Source organism: Myxine glutinosa, chromosome 3, assembly GCF_964187855.1.
Source record: "Myxine glutinosa chromosome 3, kmMyxGlut1.1, whole genome shotgun sequence".
Taxonomy (NCBI): domain Eukaryota; kingdom Metazoa; phylum Chordata; class Myxini; order Myxiniformes; family Myxinidae; genus Myxine; species Myxine glutinosa.
This window is the reverse complement of record NC_136263.1, coordinates 188,717,239-188,733,912: the sequence shown is the minus strand read 5'-3', so window position 1 is coordinate 188,733,912 and position 16,674 is coordinate 188,717,239. Positions and strand designations below refer to the sequence as shown.

The window sequence follows — 16,674 nt, the reverse complement described above, 5'->3', positions numbered from 1 at the left end:
AACTGCTGGTGGAGCCAACTCTTGTCACGCATCTGCCACATCCGCCGCCTCTCTCTCAAAATGCTTGCGCGTGCGCTTTTATAACGCGCTTTTAGATCAACCCGCGCCACGCCCGTGATGGTATTTCCCCAGCCCTGGTTGGCTGGTCAGGGCTCGCTGGCTCCACCCTTTTGATGACGATGGGCGGGCCACGCCCTGGATTCGGCGGCTCCTCCCCCTTCTTCTCCGAGCCCACCTCGTGGCTAATGGAGTCGTGGTGAAAACCGCCCAGCAGCTGCGGCGAATGCATTTGGCAATCGAGGCTTTGGGAATGGGGCTTTGGGAATAAAAGGGGATCTATCTATTTGAATTCGGTGCAATGGAGTGTCAATTAATGGAAGACACAGCCTTAACCTACATAGAATAAGGAAATAAACTACCAACAAGCCGTAAGCTCGGTGCAACTTTATTAAGTGTCTGTGCGGCGGGAGAAGGCAAGCTGACAAGCGATAGAATTTTAATTGATTGATGAAGGCGAGTTAAAAAGCGGTTCCTTCTCGCTTTTCTAGCCAAAGCGAGCTACCTGCATCGCTCATTTTGCCCCTGCCGGTAACGCACGGAGCAGCCATTCATCTCACCCAGGCGCAGCGGGTTTTTTTAAATTAAAAAGCGAGTTGTCGTAGATTTTGCAGTTAATGATGGGTAATTTGATTTGAATTATAGTGGAACCACTTTGATCTTCAATTAACTCTTGTCGGAGACTGGCCGAGGTGGTGGAATTGCCGTTATCCACCGTCAAGACATCAGGACCAGCCTCATCCCCATCGCCTCATCCTCATCATTTGAACACCTGGCTTTTAAACTCTCTGGTCGCACGCAGTCAGTCATGGCTGTCGTCTACCGCCCTCCCAAACCACACCCATCATTCCTGTCTGACTTCTCCTACTTTCTGACCCAGCTATGTTCCCTCTCCCCCTCAATCCTCCTCCTTGGTGATTTCAATATCCACATGGACTCCACTGACTCCACCATAACCACTGACTTCACTGATTTACTCACCTGCTTTAACCTCACTCAACATGTCGACTTTGCTACCCATATCCGTGGTCACATTTTGGACCTTGTCTGCTCCACTGGATTAAATTTGCACCATCTCTCTGGCTCCGACCTCACCCTCTCTGACCACTTAGCTATCAATATGACCATCAACATCCCCACCCCAACACCAAGACATTATCGCACTATCAACTTCCGTAGGCTAAACGCTCTTTCACCTACCTCATTCTCATCCACCCTCTCTGAAAAAATGTCCACTTCTCCCTTCGTTGACCTCCACACCCCTTCCGACCTCACTGACTACTACAACCACACTCTCTCCTCCTGCCTTGACCAGCTTGTGCCTGTAAAAACCAAAAAAAGTTTCTTTCACCCATTCTGCTCCCTGGTTTACCCCTGAACTCCGCCTGATGAAAACTCGTGCTCGCCAACTTGAAAGACTCCGCAATAAAGCAGGTCTCACAGTTCACTCCCAAGCCTACAAGGACCACCAACAACACTACAAAGATGCCCTCCCCCACGCCCGCTCCGCCTACTACTCTCAAATTATCCACTCTGGTTCCAGAAACCCAAAAGCACTCTTCTCGACAATAAACAAACTCCTCCGCCCCCTGAACACCACCACCCAGTCATTCACAGTAGACAACTGCATCCCTTCCTCTCTTTCTTCCAACGCAAAATTGACAACATCTACAACAGCTTGACCACCGCCGCACCCGCTCCCCCTCCAACCACCTGCCCCCCCTTGTCCTGCCATCCCCTGTCTCGGTTCTCCCCAATCTCCCCTACTGACCTCTCTGAACTCCTCATAGGAATGAAAACTGCCACCTGCACTCTTGACCCCATCCCCTCCAGCTTTGTCAAGGCCTCCCTCCCTGCTCTCTCTCCACTTATCATTGCAACAATAAACTCCTCCCTGTCTACAGGCATCGTCCCACCTTCCCTCAAAATTGCTGCTGTTACCCCCATTCTAAAAAAACCTGGTCTAAACCCTGACACCCTAAACAACTTCAGACCCATCTCCAACCTACCCTTTCTGTCAAAAGTTTTGGAACGCGCTGTAGCCACTCAACTCAAACATCACCTCTCTGCCAATAACCTGTATGAAACATTCCAATCCGGATTCCGCTCCAACCACAGTACTGAAACTGCTCTCCTCAAAATCACCAACGACCTTCTCCTCTCCTCTGACGCTGGCAACCTCAACATTCTCGTCCTCCTCGACCTCAGCGCTGCCTTTGACACCATCGATCACACCATCCTCCTCACCTGACTTGAATCCACCTTTAACGTTACCGGCACTGCCCTCTCTTGGATTAAATCATACCTCTCTGACAGACGCCAGTTCATCTCCATCAATAACTGCAAATCCCCCACTGCTCCCCTCCCCCAAGGTGTCCCCCAAGGTTCAGTTATTGGCCCCCTCCTCTTCATCCTTTACCTGTCCCCCCTCGGTCACTTAATCCGCCGTCATGGTCTCCAATTCCACTGCTTCGCCGATAACATCCAGCTTTTCATCTCCACCAAGTCCGTCTCCACCGACACCCACTCTATCCTGACAAACTGCATCACTGAAATAAAATCCTGGCTTCAAATCAACTTCCTCAAGCTTAACTGTGATAAATCTGAAATAATCATCATTGGCCCAAAAACGCTCACAAAATCCACCCATAACTTTGCCCTCAACATCGACGGTATCCCAGTATCCACCTCCCCTCACATCCGGAATCTTGGCGTCATCTTTGACCAAACCCTCTCCTTCGACAAATACACTAAACAGATCACAAAGTCAGCCTTCTTTCACCTGAAAAACATTGCCCGTCTCCGCTCATCCCTCTCCTCCACGGCTGCAGAAACCCTCATCCACGCCTTCATCACCTCCCGTCTGGACTACTGCAATAGCCTCCTCTATGGTTCACCCTCAAAAATCACCAATAAACTCCAATACATTCAGAACTCCGCTGCCCGTCTACTCACCCATTCGCGAACCCGTGACCACATCACCCCCGTCCTTTACAAGCTTCACTGGCTCCCCATCCCCCAGAGAATCCAGTACAAAATCCTCCTCTTGACATACAAAGCCCTCCATAACCTGGCCCCATCCTACCTGGCTGACCTCCTCTCCAGACACACTCCCACCCGCAACCTCCGCTCTGCTGGTACCAACCTCCTGACCTCCTCCATCCGGACCAAATTCAGATCCTGGGGGGACAGGGCCTTCTCCATCGCTGCTCCCACCCTCTGGAACTCACTACCTCACACCATCAGGGACTCCTCCTCACTCACCACATTCAAAACATCACTAAAGACCCACCTGTTCAACACTGCATTCACCATTCAACCCACAGCATTTAACCCCTGACTATCTCTTCTCCTTCTCCCTCCTTTTGCTTTAAATATTTCCCTTTTGATTCTTGTCTTTTTGCAATTGTTGTTTTCATGTATTGTTATGCATTATGTTTTCCACTCTGTCAAAGCACCTTTGGGCTTCTTGAAAAGCGCTATACAAACTAAATGAATTATTATTATTATTATTATTATAACCAAACGGGTTAATTCCTGAAATGCAACAAGATAAAATAAATTTAATTACAACTATCTCCAATTAGGTAAAATAAATCCGATGAAATCTAAGGCGCCTCACTCCAGTCAGTCACATACAGGGAAGAGGGACAAAACTGGGCTACTTATCACTGGTGGCAGCAGGGGAAGGGGGAAATGGGCATGGAGCAGGTGATGAGATGGCAAGGTGATAGAACAGGACGATGAGGTGACGAGATGAACAGGTTGATCAACAGGCAGGGGAAAAGATGAGAACAGCACCACGGCAAGGCAGGCAAGCAAGACTACCTCCTTTTTGCTCGCCTCCTCCTTAAAACCATCAATCTCCTCAAACCTCTCAGTTCTCTTCACAAAATCGCTAGCTCCTCAGCACACTGTTCCAGATCCTCCAGGCTCCTCCCCCATCTCAAAACTCTCGCAATCCTTTTAGAACTGTTCCCGTTCAATCCTCGGTTCTCACCAATCCTCCTCAGTTCTCACCAATCCTCCTCAGTTCTCACCAATCCTCCTCAGTTCTCACCAATCCTCCTCAGTTCTCACCAATCCTCCTCAGTTCTCACCAATCCTCCTCAGTTCTCACCAATCCTCCTCAGTTCTCACAAATCCTCCTCAGTTCTCACAAATCCTCCTCAGTTCTCACCAATCCTCAGTTCTCACCAATCCTCCTCAGTTCTCACCAATCCTCCTCAGTTCTCACCAATCCTCCTCAGTTCTCACCAATCCTCCTCAGTTCTCACCAATCCTCTTCAGTTCTCACCAATCCTCAGTTCTCTCACAACAAACAAGCTCTCCTCAAATCTCATGTAGTTTCCTCACAGGACTGTTCCCGCTTCTCTTGCACCCCAACGGAGTGCTACTGGCTCCTCCCTTATCTCCCTTGACAACCCACTGCCCCTCCAGGCATTAGGCTCCACCCCCTTTATCAGATGAGCATTTTACCCCCCCCCCCCCCCCCCCCTCTCCTTTCATGGCAGAATCCCTTTGCTTTATGCCTCGTTCTTCCTCTGCTCTGCAGAGCTGTAACCGGGCATGCCCGTTGGATGTTTACAAGAGGTTGTACACATGTTTGATTAACTTTAACCCCTCTATCACAAGCACGACCCTCCATATCGTGCACATTCAAACACAATCCTTAAACTGACAGGTCTCTACTTCCTTACCTCAACATTTGCTTCCGACACACATGGACCATGCTACTCTATCCAGTTCTATCTCTTCTAAGGTAATCTCTAACCCCCCCCCCCATCCTCCCCAGCTCTCCCATCCCCCCAAACGCCCCCCCCCCCCCCCCCATAAATGCAACATTGTGTAATTCTGATTAATGAGTAGCTCATTTTGTTTACCTGTGCTCCAAAGTTGCGGCACAATTGTTTTGTTCTTTGAAATAAATTTTTACTTTGACTTGCTTTTGTTACATTTGTGCTCAGTCTTTGGTGGACTTGTAATCCTTTTTATTTTCTGTCTCTGCATTTTTACTTTGCAGGTGAGTGGTTCATCACAAGGAAGTGCATGGAGGCCAAGAGTATCTGATAATATGGATGAAAGGTTCTTGCGACGTGTGCTCATTTGCGCCCCGTCCCACATAGCTCTGGATGACCTTGTAATCAAGATCATTGTGACATTTAAAGAGCACGTCCAGGATGTCAAAAATCCCAAGGGTATGCTGTTAAAGCACAGGAATACCACCTGATTGTGTGATATAGCATTTGCTTCAGTTTTTTTAAAGTGGCTGGGATGGACAGAGTGAGATGAATAGTTAAAAATATGGGTTGGGGAATATGGGATGTGTGTGTGTGCACAGGAAGGTAGAAAGGAAATTATTAAGATAGGATTGCCTACATGGGTCGAACAGAACAGTCCAGAACTACTGAGCCTTCTGCCAACTCTTCTCAGAGAAACGGACGATTTTGGAACAGTCAATAATCGGGCAACAATGTTAGAAAACGATTCAAAGTGTTATCCTGAACTTTGCATGATGATGCATTAATTTCACATCTGGCTGGCCTGAAGACCAGATACTGTGTTCTGAGTTTGGGGTGGGAGTCGTGGTGATGTGTCCTTGGTGGAATTGGGTTGTTTTAGTGGTGTGATAAAGTAATCGTGCAATAATGCTACATCTAGATATAACATTTAACTCATTTTTAATCTCTAATGTCATATTGATGATCCCAGCCTGTGAACTTTCCTTGAATATAACTTTCTCTTCTCGTCTTGTGACTCAGGAAATTGTGGAGACATCAACATCGTACGCCTGGGATCTCGGAGGTCCATCGGCAAAAAAGTTGCACCGTTTAGTCTGCAGTCGTTGATTGAGCGCAGGAGTACGTTGTTTTTTTGTTTTGTTTTTGTTCTCATCATGAAGTGGGGATGGGTGGGAGTTGGTAGTGAAATCGTCATGGTTCTTTACATGGATAGGTAACTACAGACTAATACAATTGAGATGAATGGCTTTAGGATGAGTTCTAGATTAGGATGAGTGGGCAGTCTGTTTTTGTTGCATTTGATATTCCTCCCTCCTCCATTTTGTCAAATATATTTTAAGTCAGTTATGTGAGTGTGAACACCGAGTATGTTCCAGCCAATGTGACAGCCATGTACAATATGTGCAGAATGCAAGTCCCACTTTGTCTATGTATGTGTGAGGTTAGCTGGAACATGCTCGCAGCTGATTCCATTTGAGGGCAAAAATTAGAATATTTTGCACATTTAAAGTGCACTGCATCCATGGTCACCAACACAGTGGGGAGGGACACCAGTGTCACAAGTGAAACATAAGGTGGTCATGCTTGCACGAGTTCTTGAATGTGCAGTTGCGAGCAGGCATCAGCGAATGGGATTTAATTTTTTGTTTTGTATACAAAGTCGAGGCTCATGGAAGAGCGAGAATGTAGGATGGATCAGGATGCAACAGAACGTGCTCGCAGCTGTAGTAAGATGAACAGTAGTTAGAGAGGGGGTGGGGGGAAAGCCAACATCAAAGTTGTGTGACAGATAGAGGGAAACTTGGAGAAATAAGGGATGGGGATGTGGAGAACATTGAGGTTCAGAGGAGGACACATGGGGTGAATAAGGTGGATACAACATGGAGGTGGATAAGAGGACATGGAGTGCACAAGATTTCCATCTCTCCTTAACTAGAATCACTCGGGTGGCCATCGACTTGTTACATGCACAAAAGTGGAACTTACCGTGACCTTTTCATTTTACATTGGCCCACTTAAAATATGTTAAACGTTTCAAAAACTTTGAACACCACATAGATGCTTTTTGTAAAGTCTTGTGAAAATATTTGTGACTGGATATTTTGTAATTGAGCAAGTCCCTTGTGATGCAGTTCTCGGTTCACTGACAAAGTTAAATCATTTGAAAATGTCAACCAATGTTGATTCAATCATGATTGGTTTCATCACGTACAATTTGTCCATTTGCCTTTTGCTTCGTATATGAGTACACGGCACATTACCTTGTGTCTCGACAGACAAAAGCATCTACTTGCAACCGCGTGCTGTCTTTACATTTGCATTGTTTTGCTTTTGCTAAGGAAACCGTGTGCCATGTCTGGGGGTTGTTTTGGTTCATCATGGCGCTATTGCAGGGGGCCCGACTGCCTCCAGCCAATCATCTCCCTCTCATAGATGTGGGAGTATCTCTGTCTCAAAACGTTGCTATCCCCTACGTTGTAATTGCTCAACTAGGCTTGAAAATCAAACTAGACCTTTTCAAGCCATGTTGAGCAATTCTTGCCTGTTGTTGTCAGATTTAAGTAGATCAACATTCCCTCTCGCTCCAGAAAGGACACCCAAATGCTCATTGTCTTGCCAAGACCAGGTCATCCAGGTGAGTGGGTGTGGTGCTTAGTAACCTGAAGGCTTGGTTATCAGATTTTCGTCGATGGGTTTTTAGCACCACCACGGCCCCAGGATCACCAAGGCAGTCTCCATTTATTAACACTGTTATGATAGTGTTATCCAAACCCATCTCTCTGTACCCACCTTATCCAGTCGAACCCAGCTGCTCCTGGACTCTGTGTCCTTCTCTTCTGACAAGGTGGAGAAGTTTTTGTCAAACCTCGTCTCTGATTCTGCAACTGGACCTGACAGCATCAGCCGACGTGTCCCAAAATCCTGCTCTGCCGCTCTTTCACACCGTCTCCCAATTCTCTTCACCCTCTTTTGCTCAAGGTCATCTGCCATCTGCTTGGAAATCGGACCCACATTACCGCTTTACACAAGAAAGGTGCAAAAACAGATCCTTACAACTACAGACCAATCAGCCTGCTCCCAATTATCAGCAAGGTCATGGAATCTATCATCGCTTCTGACATCAAATCCTTCCTCTTCTCCAATGGCTTTATCTCGGATCACCAATTTTGATTCAGACCAGGTCATTTTACTCTGGGCACGCTGCTTCTGCTGTCTCAACAATGGATGGAGGTCCTCAATGCCAAACAGGAAATCAGAGCTGTCTCCTTTGACATATCTCATGCCTTCGATACTGTTTGTCACCCCACCCTGCTCGCCAAACTCTCATCGTATGGTATCCATGGAAACCTCCACACATGGCTTGCAGACTTCCTTTCTAGTCGCACCCAACGTGTGGCCCTGAATGGAATTCTCTCTCTTCTCCCCTCCCTGTTCAGGCTGGAGTTCCTCAAGGCAGTGTTCTGGGCCCTGTGCTTTTTCTGGTCTTCATTAATGATCTCTCCGACTCTCTGGAAAATCCTCTCTATCTCTTTGCTGATGACTCCACTCTCTGCCGCTCCATTCCTCATCCCTCAGATCGGCAGTCTGCAACCTCCTCACTCTCTGCAGACCTGGACAATATCACAAACTGGTCAAACAAGTGGAACATGTCTTTCAATGCTGACAAATCTCACACTTTCTTTGTCCCACCGAAAAGACCATCTGGACAACCTTTCCATCTACTTTCTGAACAATCCTTTTGAAGTTCTGTCACTCAAGCTTTTGGGTCTCAACATCTGCCATGATCTTTCCTGGGAAAACCACATTTCCAAGCTGGCCTCCAAAGCCAATCGCTGACTGGGCATCCTCCATCATGCGAAGTCCTTTCTGGGCACTTCTGAGCTCCTCACCACATACAAAGCTTTCATCTGCAGCTCAATGGAATACTGCTCTCCCCTCTGGGCTGGTGCTCCTGCCTCAAACCGAGCTCCGCTTCACGCGGTTGAAACCAAAGCATTCAGAATCATTGGAATCCCCCACGATGAAGCTGATTCTGAGAGCCTTTCTCTTTTTTCTCTTTCTGCAGGCAGGTAGGTGGTCTTTCTGTCTTCGACAGACTCCTCTCTGGCCTTGCTGCCCCTGCTCTGTCTGTGCTCTGTCCCCCAAATATTCCTGCAGGACACACAAGATCTGCCAGCAACCCCTCTCTTGGTGAAACTGCCAAAATCTATTCTTTCTGCTCACCTTCACTCTTTCATTCCTCTTTTCTCCCACCTCTGGAACAAACTCCCTCACTCTCTTCAATCATACTCCTCCCTCCAGGTCTTTAAAACAGCTGTTCACCACCATCTCTTATCTTCCCCCATCCAAAACCTTGATATTTTCTACCCCCGTTAAAACGCCCCAAATCTACCTCTTTGAATCCCAAGCTTCTTTCCTGGGGTTCCTCGAAGTGTTCATTTGCTTTGTATCATGCACCCCTTCCACAGATCTACCAGCGTCCCTGTTCTCTTCTGTTGTTGTGCTTGTGTGCTTCCCTCTCCCCCTCTTGTCTCCCGCTCTCCCTTCATTGCATGTTTTGTGCGTCTGTGCATGTTTTCATGTTTAATGTGTTGGCTCTTACACGAGCGTCGATTCTGTATACAAAAAAAAAAAAGATCTGTTTGTGTTGCCATTGTCAGGGTTGAACTCACCTCAATTCGGAGAACTAAAATATATATATATATTTTTTTTTTTTTTTTTGAAAGATTTGGCTTCTTAGTGTTTGTTACTAATACCCATAATAACATGTTCCTTGCCTTTCGTTGCACTTTCTGAAAATGAAGATTGATTGCAGCGAGTGAGACGAGGACCAATTTCTGGTGCAAACCAGTCCATTAAAATGTATCGTTAAATGGCTGCACAGTGTGCTGGTTATTCCCTGTCTGTCAAATGTGACCCGTCCTTGTATGAAGGGTTATAAACTGCATGTGCATAAATCGTATCGTCTTCTTGTAATGTCCTTTTACTATTTTTGTTGTTTTTGTACATTTTGTTTTGTAGTCGATTTACCTTTTCCCTGCACCGCTCCACATTTGCATATGGAATATGTCGCTGGCCCAGAAGTGGGCTGAGGCAATCTTCTTGATAGATGGCAGAATGAAGAGCTGGGCCTATTTTAATGAAACGTACCAGTTTTATGAATGCACCGGTCTGCATTTTTTGTGCATTTATATTTATCATGGCTTTGATTGGAACATTAATGACTTGGGTACGTTCATGATCCTGAGCGATTGATTGCAAGTTTTCCTTTCTTTTTCTTTTTTATTTTACTTGCAGAAGCCATAAATGTCAAACATTTTCAGAACTTGCATGGTCAGTTGTTTTTGGTGAAGAAGGAAATTGAATCCTTGCACGTTCATACTTCAGGAAAATCTCTTACGGAGATTGAAGAGGTCAGAATAACAATTTTAAATGAGTGTAATGTGATTGAACCATTAAAAGTATTAAAATTTGTTTGATGAACAGTATTTTGGGGTGTGTGCGTGCACGTGTTGTCGTGTCACACCACAAACTATTAATCTGGAGTGAAATATTGGAATTGATTCACCTACAATTGAAAATATAATAATCTGAATGCATTTGTATGGTTCACAGAGAGAGGCATTAAGTGTTTCGTCTTGGTGTCTGTGGTGTCCTGCTTTTTGAAGAACAATCCCAAAACTTTTCTTTGGGCTTGGCCGCGATTCGAACTCGGGACCTCTCACACCTAAAGCGAGAGTCATACTCCTCGACCACCAAGCCATTTTTATAAATTTATTTGGTGCTGTTTCATTGGAAAACGATTATTTTCATTATAAGGCAGAATTGCAAGTGCTACCAATTATTATGTGCCAATATTACGATTTGACGATACCTGGAACCATCAGTGATCTCTTATCACAGTCCTCCTGTTGAATCTGGAAGTGCCTTGGAGCTCTCAAAATATGGAACAAGAAGAAAATCAAACTGAGGATTAAAATTTGATTGTACAAATCAATTGAATTATCTATGGCTTCTATGCTTTTATATGGAAGTGAAACTTGGTAACTGACAAAAATCATGACAAGAAAACCGAATGCCTTTCATCAACTCCGCTTGCAGAAAATATTGCATTTATGCTATCTGGATAGAATAAGAAATGCAGTACTGACGTGTACCAAAGAACAAACCTGACAGAACCAATCTGTGTTGCAATATGTGAATGTCGTATGTGCCAGACTGGGCACCTGTTCAGAATGGATGATTGGTGAATTCCAAAACAAACAGTTATGGACACTGAAAAATGGATAAAGATACAAAGGAAGACCACGTCACTCATGGATAAGTACGATGGAATAACATCCAGATCTGATGGGAGTGGTATGGGAAGATGTACATTCAGAGACAATTTTGGTGACAACGGGCTGCCAAATGTGTTGATCAGCACGGGATTGACTAAGTCCAAGTAAGTAATACATATTATACACACTCGTACATGTTTAATGTAAGGGTGTAATCTATGGCTGTATCAAACACATGGAATTACATTTTAGTTTCAAAATCGCTGAATAATATTTCCCTGTGGTCACACGGTTAACGGATGTTTTTATTAGTAACACACAATTTCTCGTAACAAATTAAAATACTCGCAAAGATCCCATTCTTATGGCCGGGTAAATTCCACCCAGAATTTTGGACAACACAACACAACAGGCATTTTATTGGACAGGATGACTTTATTACTTTTGGACAGTAATACCCTCACAATTGGAGCGACGTTATACGATACTCATTTACATTGCGAAAATTATTGTCCTCTACCCAACCTAACCCCCCGGGAGTATTTTTTATTTTTTACCTCCAAATATGCTCCTGTGCATCCCTTGAGTGTACAAATATCAGTTTTCATCTCATTCTGTCCAGCGGTTGAGGGTGAATACAAGTCAGACAAACTAACACACACACACACACGTCTCAAATTTTGCATAGTGTGATTTAAAAATAAAATGTTTCCTGCAATTGGTTGTCATCATTGGAGATTGAAAGAAACCATTTGCCAGTCCACAAACAGAGCTGAAATTACCGAAAAGTTTAATCTTTTGTCCAGCTTCTGATATTTGTTCTCTCTGGCTCGATCTGTGTAAAACGCATACTTGAACATAGATCAATCTCGAACGATGGAGATTAAACTTGGAACGGTTCAAGCACAAGTAGATAAACCAGATTTGCAGTTCCCGTACGGATAGCCATTGAGATGTACTTCCAAATTCAAATTGTCTCCTCGTCTGCCTCGGTCACAATGCAAGATAGAATTGGTAGAGGTTGAGAAGAGTGAGCACAACAGTCTAAACGCCCTCGGCGAGCTTTTGTTTTTCTTTCCATTTCCACTTCGGAACAGGCTGTGCGACTTATTGAAAGCACTTTTCTGATTTGTGTAAAACAGCTTCCATCAAAGGTCTTTTTGAACTTCAAAATGCAGCATCTCATCATCATCTTGTCTCTGGAGGTGAAGGTAGTCCTACTATGAATGGTACTTAGTTAATTTGGTGGTTGGTGCAGGATGGAGCGCTCATGATTGGTTGACGGTCAGTGCAATTGGAAACGCTCATCCTCCAAACTTTGTCTATACCGTTTGACTTCTGGGTAAAAAGGCATCATTTTTATGATAAACTCTGAATTAAGAAGAAAAAATAAACCCTCTGATCATCACTGACCTTCATGTTGTTTTGAATGCCGCCATGAAAACGTTTTTCTGCGATCCGCAATTTTAAAAGTCTGAAAATGATCAGGGAAATCAACTCGTAAGGCAACATGCGTGACTTCAGACTGCCGATGGGAGTCATGTCGGGAACACTGAGTGAGCTGGACAAACTCACCACGTGATGCCATTGCTGTGGTGCGATGCAGAGAAAACGAATTGAGCAAATTATTTGTTTTATTTATAATGGCGATACCTTCGCTACTTTTAACCCGACTAGACTAAAACACGATTGTGCCAAAAGTAAGGATTAGCTTTATTTATGTGCCGCATCCAAATTATGTTGGGAGTTAAGTTGGGGTGCATTGGGTTGGGTTGGGTTGGGTGTTGTGGTGCATTTTCTTTCCGTTTGATTTGTGATAACCTTGCACAGCTTTGTGCAGCCTGTTACTGTGTCTCCCCCTTCAGGTAGCCATGGCTAACCATTGTAACCCTGGGATTGTTTGTTCAAAACAGGGGAGAAAAACGCAGTTGTTGAAGAAATACGATCAGCTCTCACATGAGATACAAGAGGTTAGCACCAGAATATTTTATGTTGTACATTTCTTTCCCTGCAACTCGACTGTGGAAAATATTTGCATCAAAATAGGTTTTTTGTGGTGATGTCATCGTATCTTCCTTATGCTGTCAACGCTAAGGGCAGGGGCTCCAAGTTCAACACATGTAGTGTACTTGATATAACTGCGTTGCTTACATCGCTTTTTTAATATCTTGTACAAAATGGGGGCAGTTTCCCTGCTGAGAGTATCCTGTGTCGTATCGATCGCGCCATGCCATTGGAGCCCCCCATTTTTTTGATGTAATGTCTTTCGAAAGTTACTCATTTCCCTTTAAATGCTGTTAACTTAGCTTTTTATGTCTATCTCTAGTCTCTACTTTTATTATTACTTTTATTATCGTTATCATTTGCAAGATAATTAAGCCTTTTGATTGCATGGGTGCATGCAAGGCATAGGTGTATTGGGCTAAGTGGCCTAAACCCCACAGGCAAGCAGCATGATATAAATGAACCTTGTGATGTGAATGATTATTTCATCTATTTACACAGATTTTAAATGGTTAATCATGAGGTTTTCCACTCAATCACGACCTTCTCCAGCTCTGAGCATTGGAGAAATGATTGGTCTTCTTGGTCTTGGGCATCTTCTCAATAAGCTATCTTCTGTGTGTGCCATGGTTTAACATCACTCTCATCAAGATATTATATTTCAGCATAACGGATGACTTCTAACTTGTATGAAACACAATATGATGAACGACGTGGCATGTTGAATGTACCGAACAACTTTTACCGAGTGATTTGTGACATCTATCGGATTAGCATAGTAAGAGCTCGTTATTACCTATCAAGTCTTTAACGAGTCGTTAACTTTCCGGTAATTATCAGGCATTGGTTGTGCTGCAATGCACGTGTTAATCCCCAAGCTTATTTTGCTGCTATGACCATCTTAAATATTAAAAGTTAAGAAAAAAGGTTTTGAAAACCAACTAATCTCTCTATATTATAAAAGAAAGTTTTTGTTTGTTTGTCTGCGCAAGCTAATCTCGAATGGTGAAAGATAGGAGGAAACCTCTAATACAAAAAATGCCGGGAAGGTTTTAGGCTTGGTGGAGAGGCCGGTTGAGGCTGCTCCGGCCGGGCCCATTTCGCAATTAAAAGCTGAGCTTAATTATAGTAGTCAATCTTCTATGGCCGCAAGTAAAAGCTGAATTATGGTAGTAAATGCATTCAAAAATAACCAAAAATGTCGGGATAGGCTCGGTGGCGAGGCCGGGTCATCCGAGCCGGGCCCATTTCACAATTAAAAGCTGAGCTGAATTATAGTAGTCATTCTTCTACGGCCGCGAGTAAAAGCTGAATTATGGTAGTAAATTCATTCAAAAATAACCCGGGCAACGCCGGGTGCTTTCAGCTAGTGTATTATAACCAAACACTTTTCATTCTTCTATCAAAATAATTGATATTCAAAACAAAAACATGTATAGTACATTCAATGTTGCACAAGATATCCCACAGGCCACATGGCACTGCATTTATTTTTTTTAGATGGCAATGTCCAGTAACAAAGGGTGGTCTTGTGTTGGTGCAAGAAATTTGGAGAAATCGAGCTCATTCACTTTAGTTATCAGTGTACAATATGCACCCCTAATTTTGATCAAACATCTATTGGGAAAGGTGTGGCTTGTACACGAGTGATTACGGAACTTTGGAGCTGAAGGATTGCTCAGCCTGGTCACAAATCAAGGTAATTCTCAATGGGAAAATGATTTTGTTTAGTTCCCTTTTTCGTATATATATTTTCTTCCTACTTAAGTTTACGATTCGAGATTGAACCAATCCCCCGCCCCCCCCCCCCCTCCCCGATTTACATTATCCTCTACCTGTCTTTCCCAGCAAAAACACCAGCAATTGCAGAAAAGGGTGATTTCCGAAGCCAATATCATCTGTTGTAGCCTCAACTCGAGTGACAGTAGCCAAATGAAGGACATAATGCAATCTGGTTTTGGCTGCATCATTGTGGACGAGGTAAGTTTTGCAATATCCGTCACTTTTGTCTAGCTGTGAGCATTGAGACGAGATGACAAGTCGAGGGTGAAATGGCTATGTGGAAAACTAAGCCGATGTTTGAAACGAGGCCGTTTTCCCCAAAGACAAGATTTCATTTTGTTTGTAATAATGGATTTCATTGTTTATTTTCGATTGAGCTTCATGCCAGGTGTTTGCTTCCATGTTATTATACAGTAAGAGCCCGTTTTATGTAGGGGCTATATTCCTGAGAAGTGCAAGGAATATCGAAATTATGCAAATATAAACAATTTTTTCACAATTGATGGAATAAGAAGGGAATGCGTTCCTTGAGTCACCATTTCAGGTATTATATTTGCTTTTTACCAATATTACCCTCTTTTTTTTGGTTAATGACAGTTATTTTATAGTACACATATAAATAAAGAAATAAATAAAACAATTACCATGCATATATATAAATAAAAACAAACCTCTTCCAGAAGGGGTCGTACTTGGTGGTATCTTCTTCTTCCTCCAATTTATATAGATGGTACCTGCCGTAGTTGGTGGCAAACATAACCCGTTATCAAAGGCACGTTCACCAGCATCCATTCGGCAAATAATATAATTGCACTTCTCCAGCAACACTCTTACAATGCCTACCAGCCAATGTGTACAGCACAGTGTATTCATTTGTGTGCGACGCAAAATAGTTCTTTCAGCGATTTTGCAATGTCATGATGTGGGTTTCTAGCGATGTATTCTGAGGTCTTTATCAGTCTTGTAAGTTCCTGAGGTACAATGCAATATATTAAAAGCATGTTTATCAGTAAAGAGGGTGCAAAATAATTTGCTTTGATTTCATTTGCTCAATAAGACCCTGGTGTTGGGCTAGCGGCTAGGGTGCCGGCTTAGGATCCTAGGATCCTGGGTTCGAATCCCGGTCGATCGCTGAATTAACGCCAGAGGGGGTTGACTCAGCCTGTCATCCTTCCGAGGTCGGCAAATTGAGTACCAGTTCACTGGTAATTCCCTGTTTGTCGTTAAAGGCGGCAAAAAGGGTTGGCGTCAGGAAGGGCATCCGGCCGTAAAACATTGCTTCAAAAAGGGGACCAAAAAACAACAACAACCACGGTTCCCGAAAAAGGCCAACCCCCGCTTACGGGGAAAAATGGCCTCTAAAGGTGGTTATTTTTATAATATGAACCTGACTGGACCGACAAGTAGTTTGAAGGACATTGGTGAGAAATATTCAAACAAAATAGAATGGGGAAAGTTCAGGGTGTGAGCTCGGACATCTCATGGAATTATAGACGTTCTTCAATGCCTTCTCTTTATCAAAAGGGTTTTGTCTCAATATTTGGTCCAACTCGAGATGATTGTAGAACTGGAAAATGAAAAAAGGGGTGCAGTTTGGTGATCAGATCAGCCTTGAGTGGCACCATGCTATTTACTTGTTTTCCTCATCCGCATCGCAATTATACTGTCTGGTATGAATAATGATGCAGTAAAAACCTCTTTTATCCAGAATGGTCAGGACCCCAAGGGTGTTCCGGATAAACAATATTTCCAGTTAATGGATGTAGTTTTTTTTATTGTTGTGAACCTTTAAATAAATGGGGAGGTGT

General features: G+C 43.9%; 2 protein-coding genes across 2 annotated transcripts in view; both read left to right on the top strand.

Moving 5' to 3' along the window:
- LOC137422956 (uncharacterized) overlaps positions 1-15,097 on the top strand; it is a 243,066-nt gene extending 227,969 nt beyond the window's left edge. The window contains exons 15-19 of the mRNA XM_078773645.1: positions 5,081-5,255; positions 5,820-5,918; positions 10,098-10,213; positions 12,994-13,050; positions 14,933-15,097. Of these exons, the coding sequence (XP_078629771.1) occupies positions 5,081-5,255; positions 5,820-5,918; positions 10,098-10,213; positions 12,994-13,050; positions 14,933-15,097 (612 nt within the window). The remainder of the gene's footprint in view (positions 1-5,080; positions 5,256-5,819; positions 5,919-10,097; positions 10,214-12,993; positions 13,051-14,932) is intronic.
- A 705-nt stretch (positions 15,098-15,802) lies between these two features.
- LOC144891239 (regulator of nonsense transcripts 1-like) overlaps positions 15,803-16,674 on the top strand; it is a 64,479-nt gene continuing 63,607 nt past the window's right edge. The window contains exon 1 of the mRNA XM_078773644.1: positions 15,803-15,829. Coding sequence (XP_078629770.1) covers positions 15,803-15,829 — 27 coding nt within the window. The remainder of the gene's footprint in view (positions 15,830-16,674) is intronic.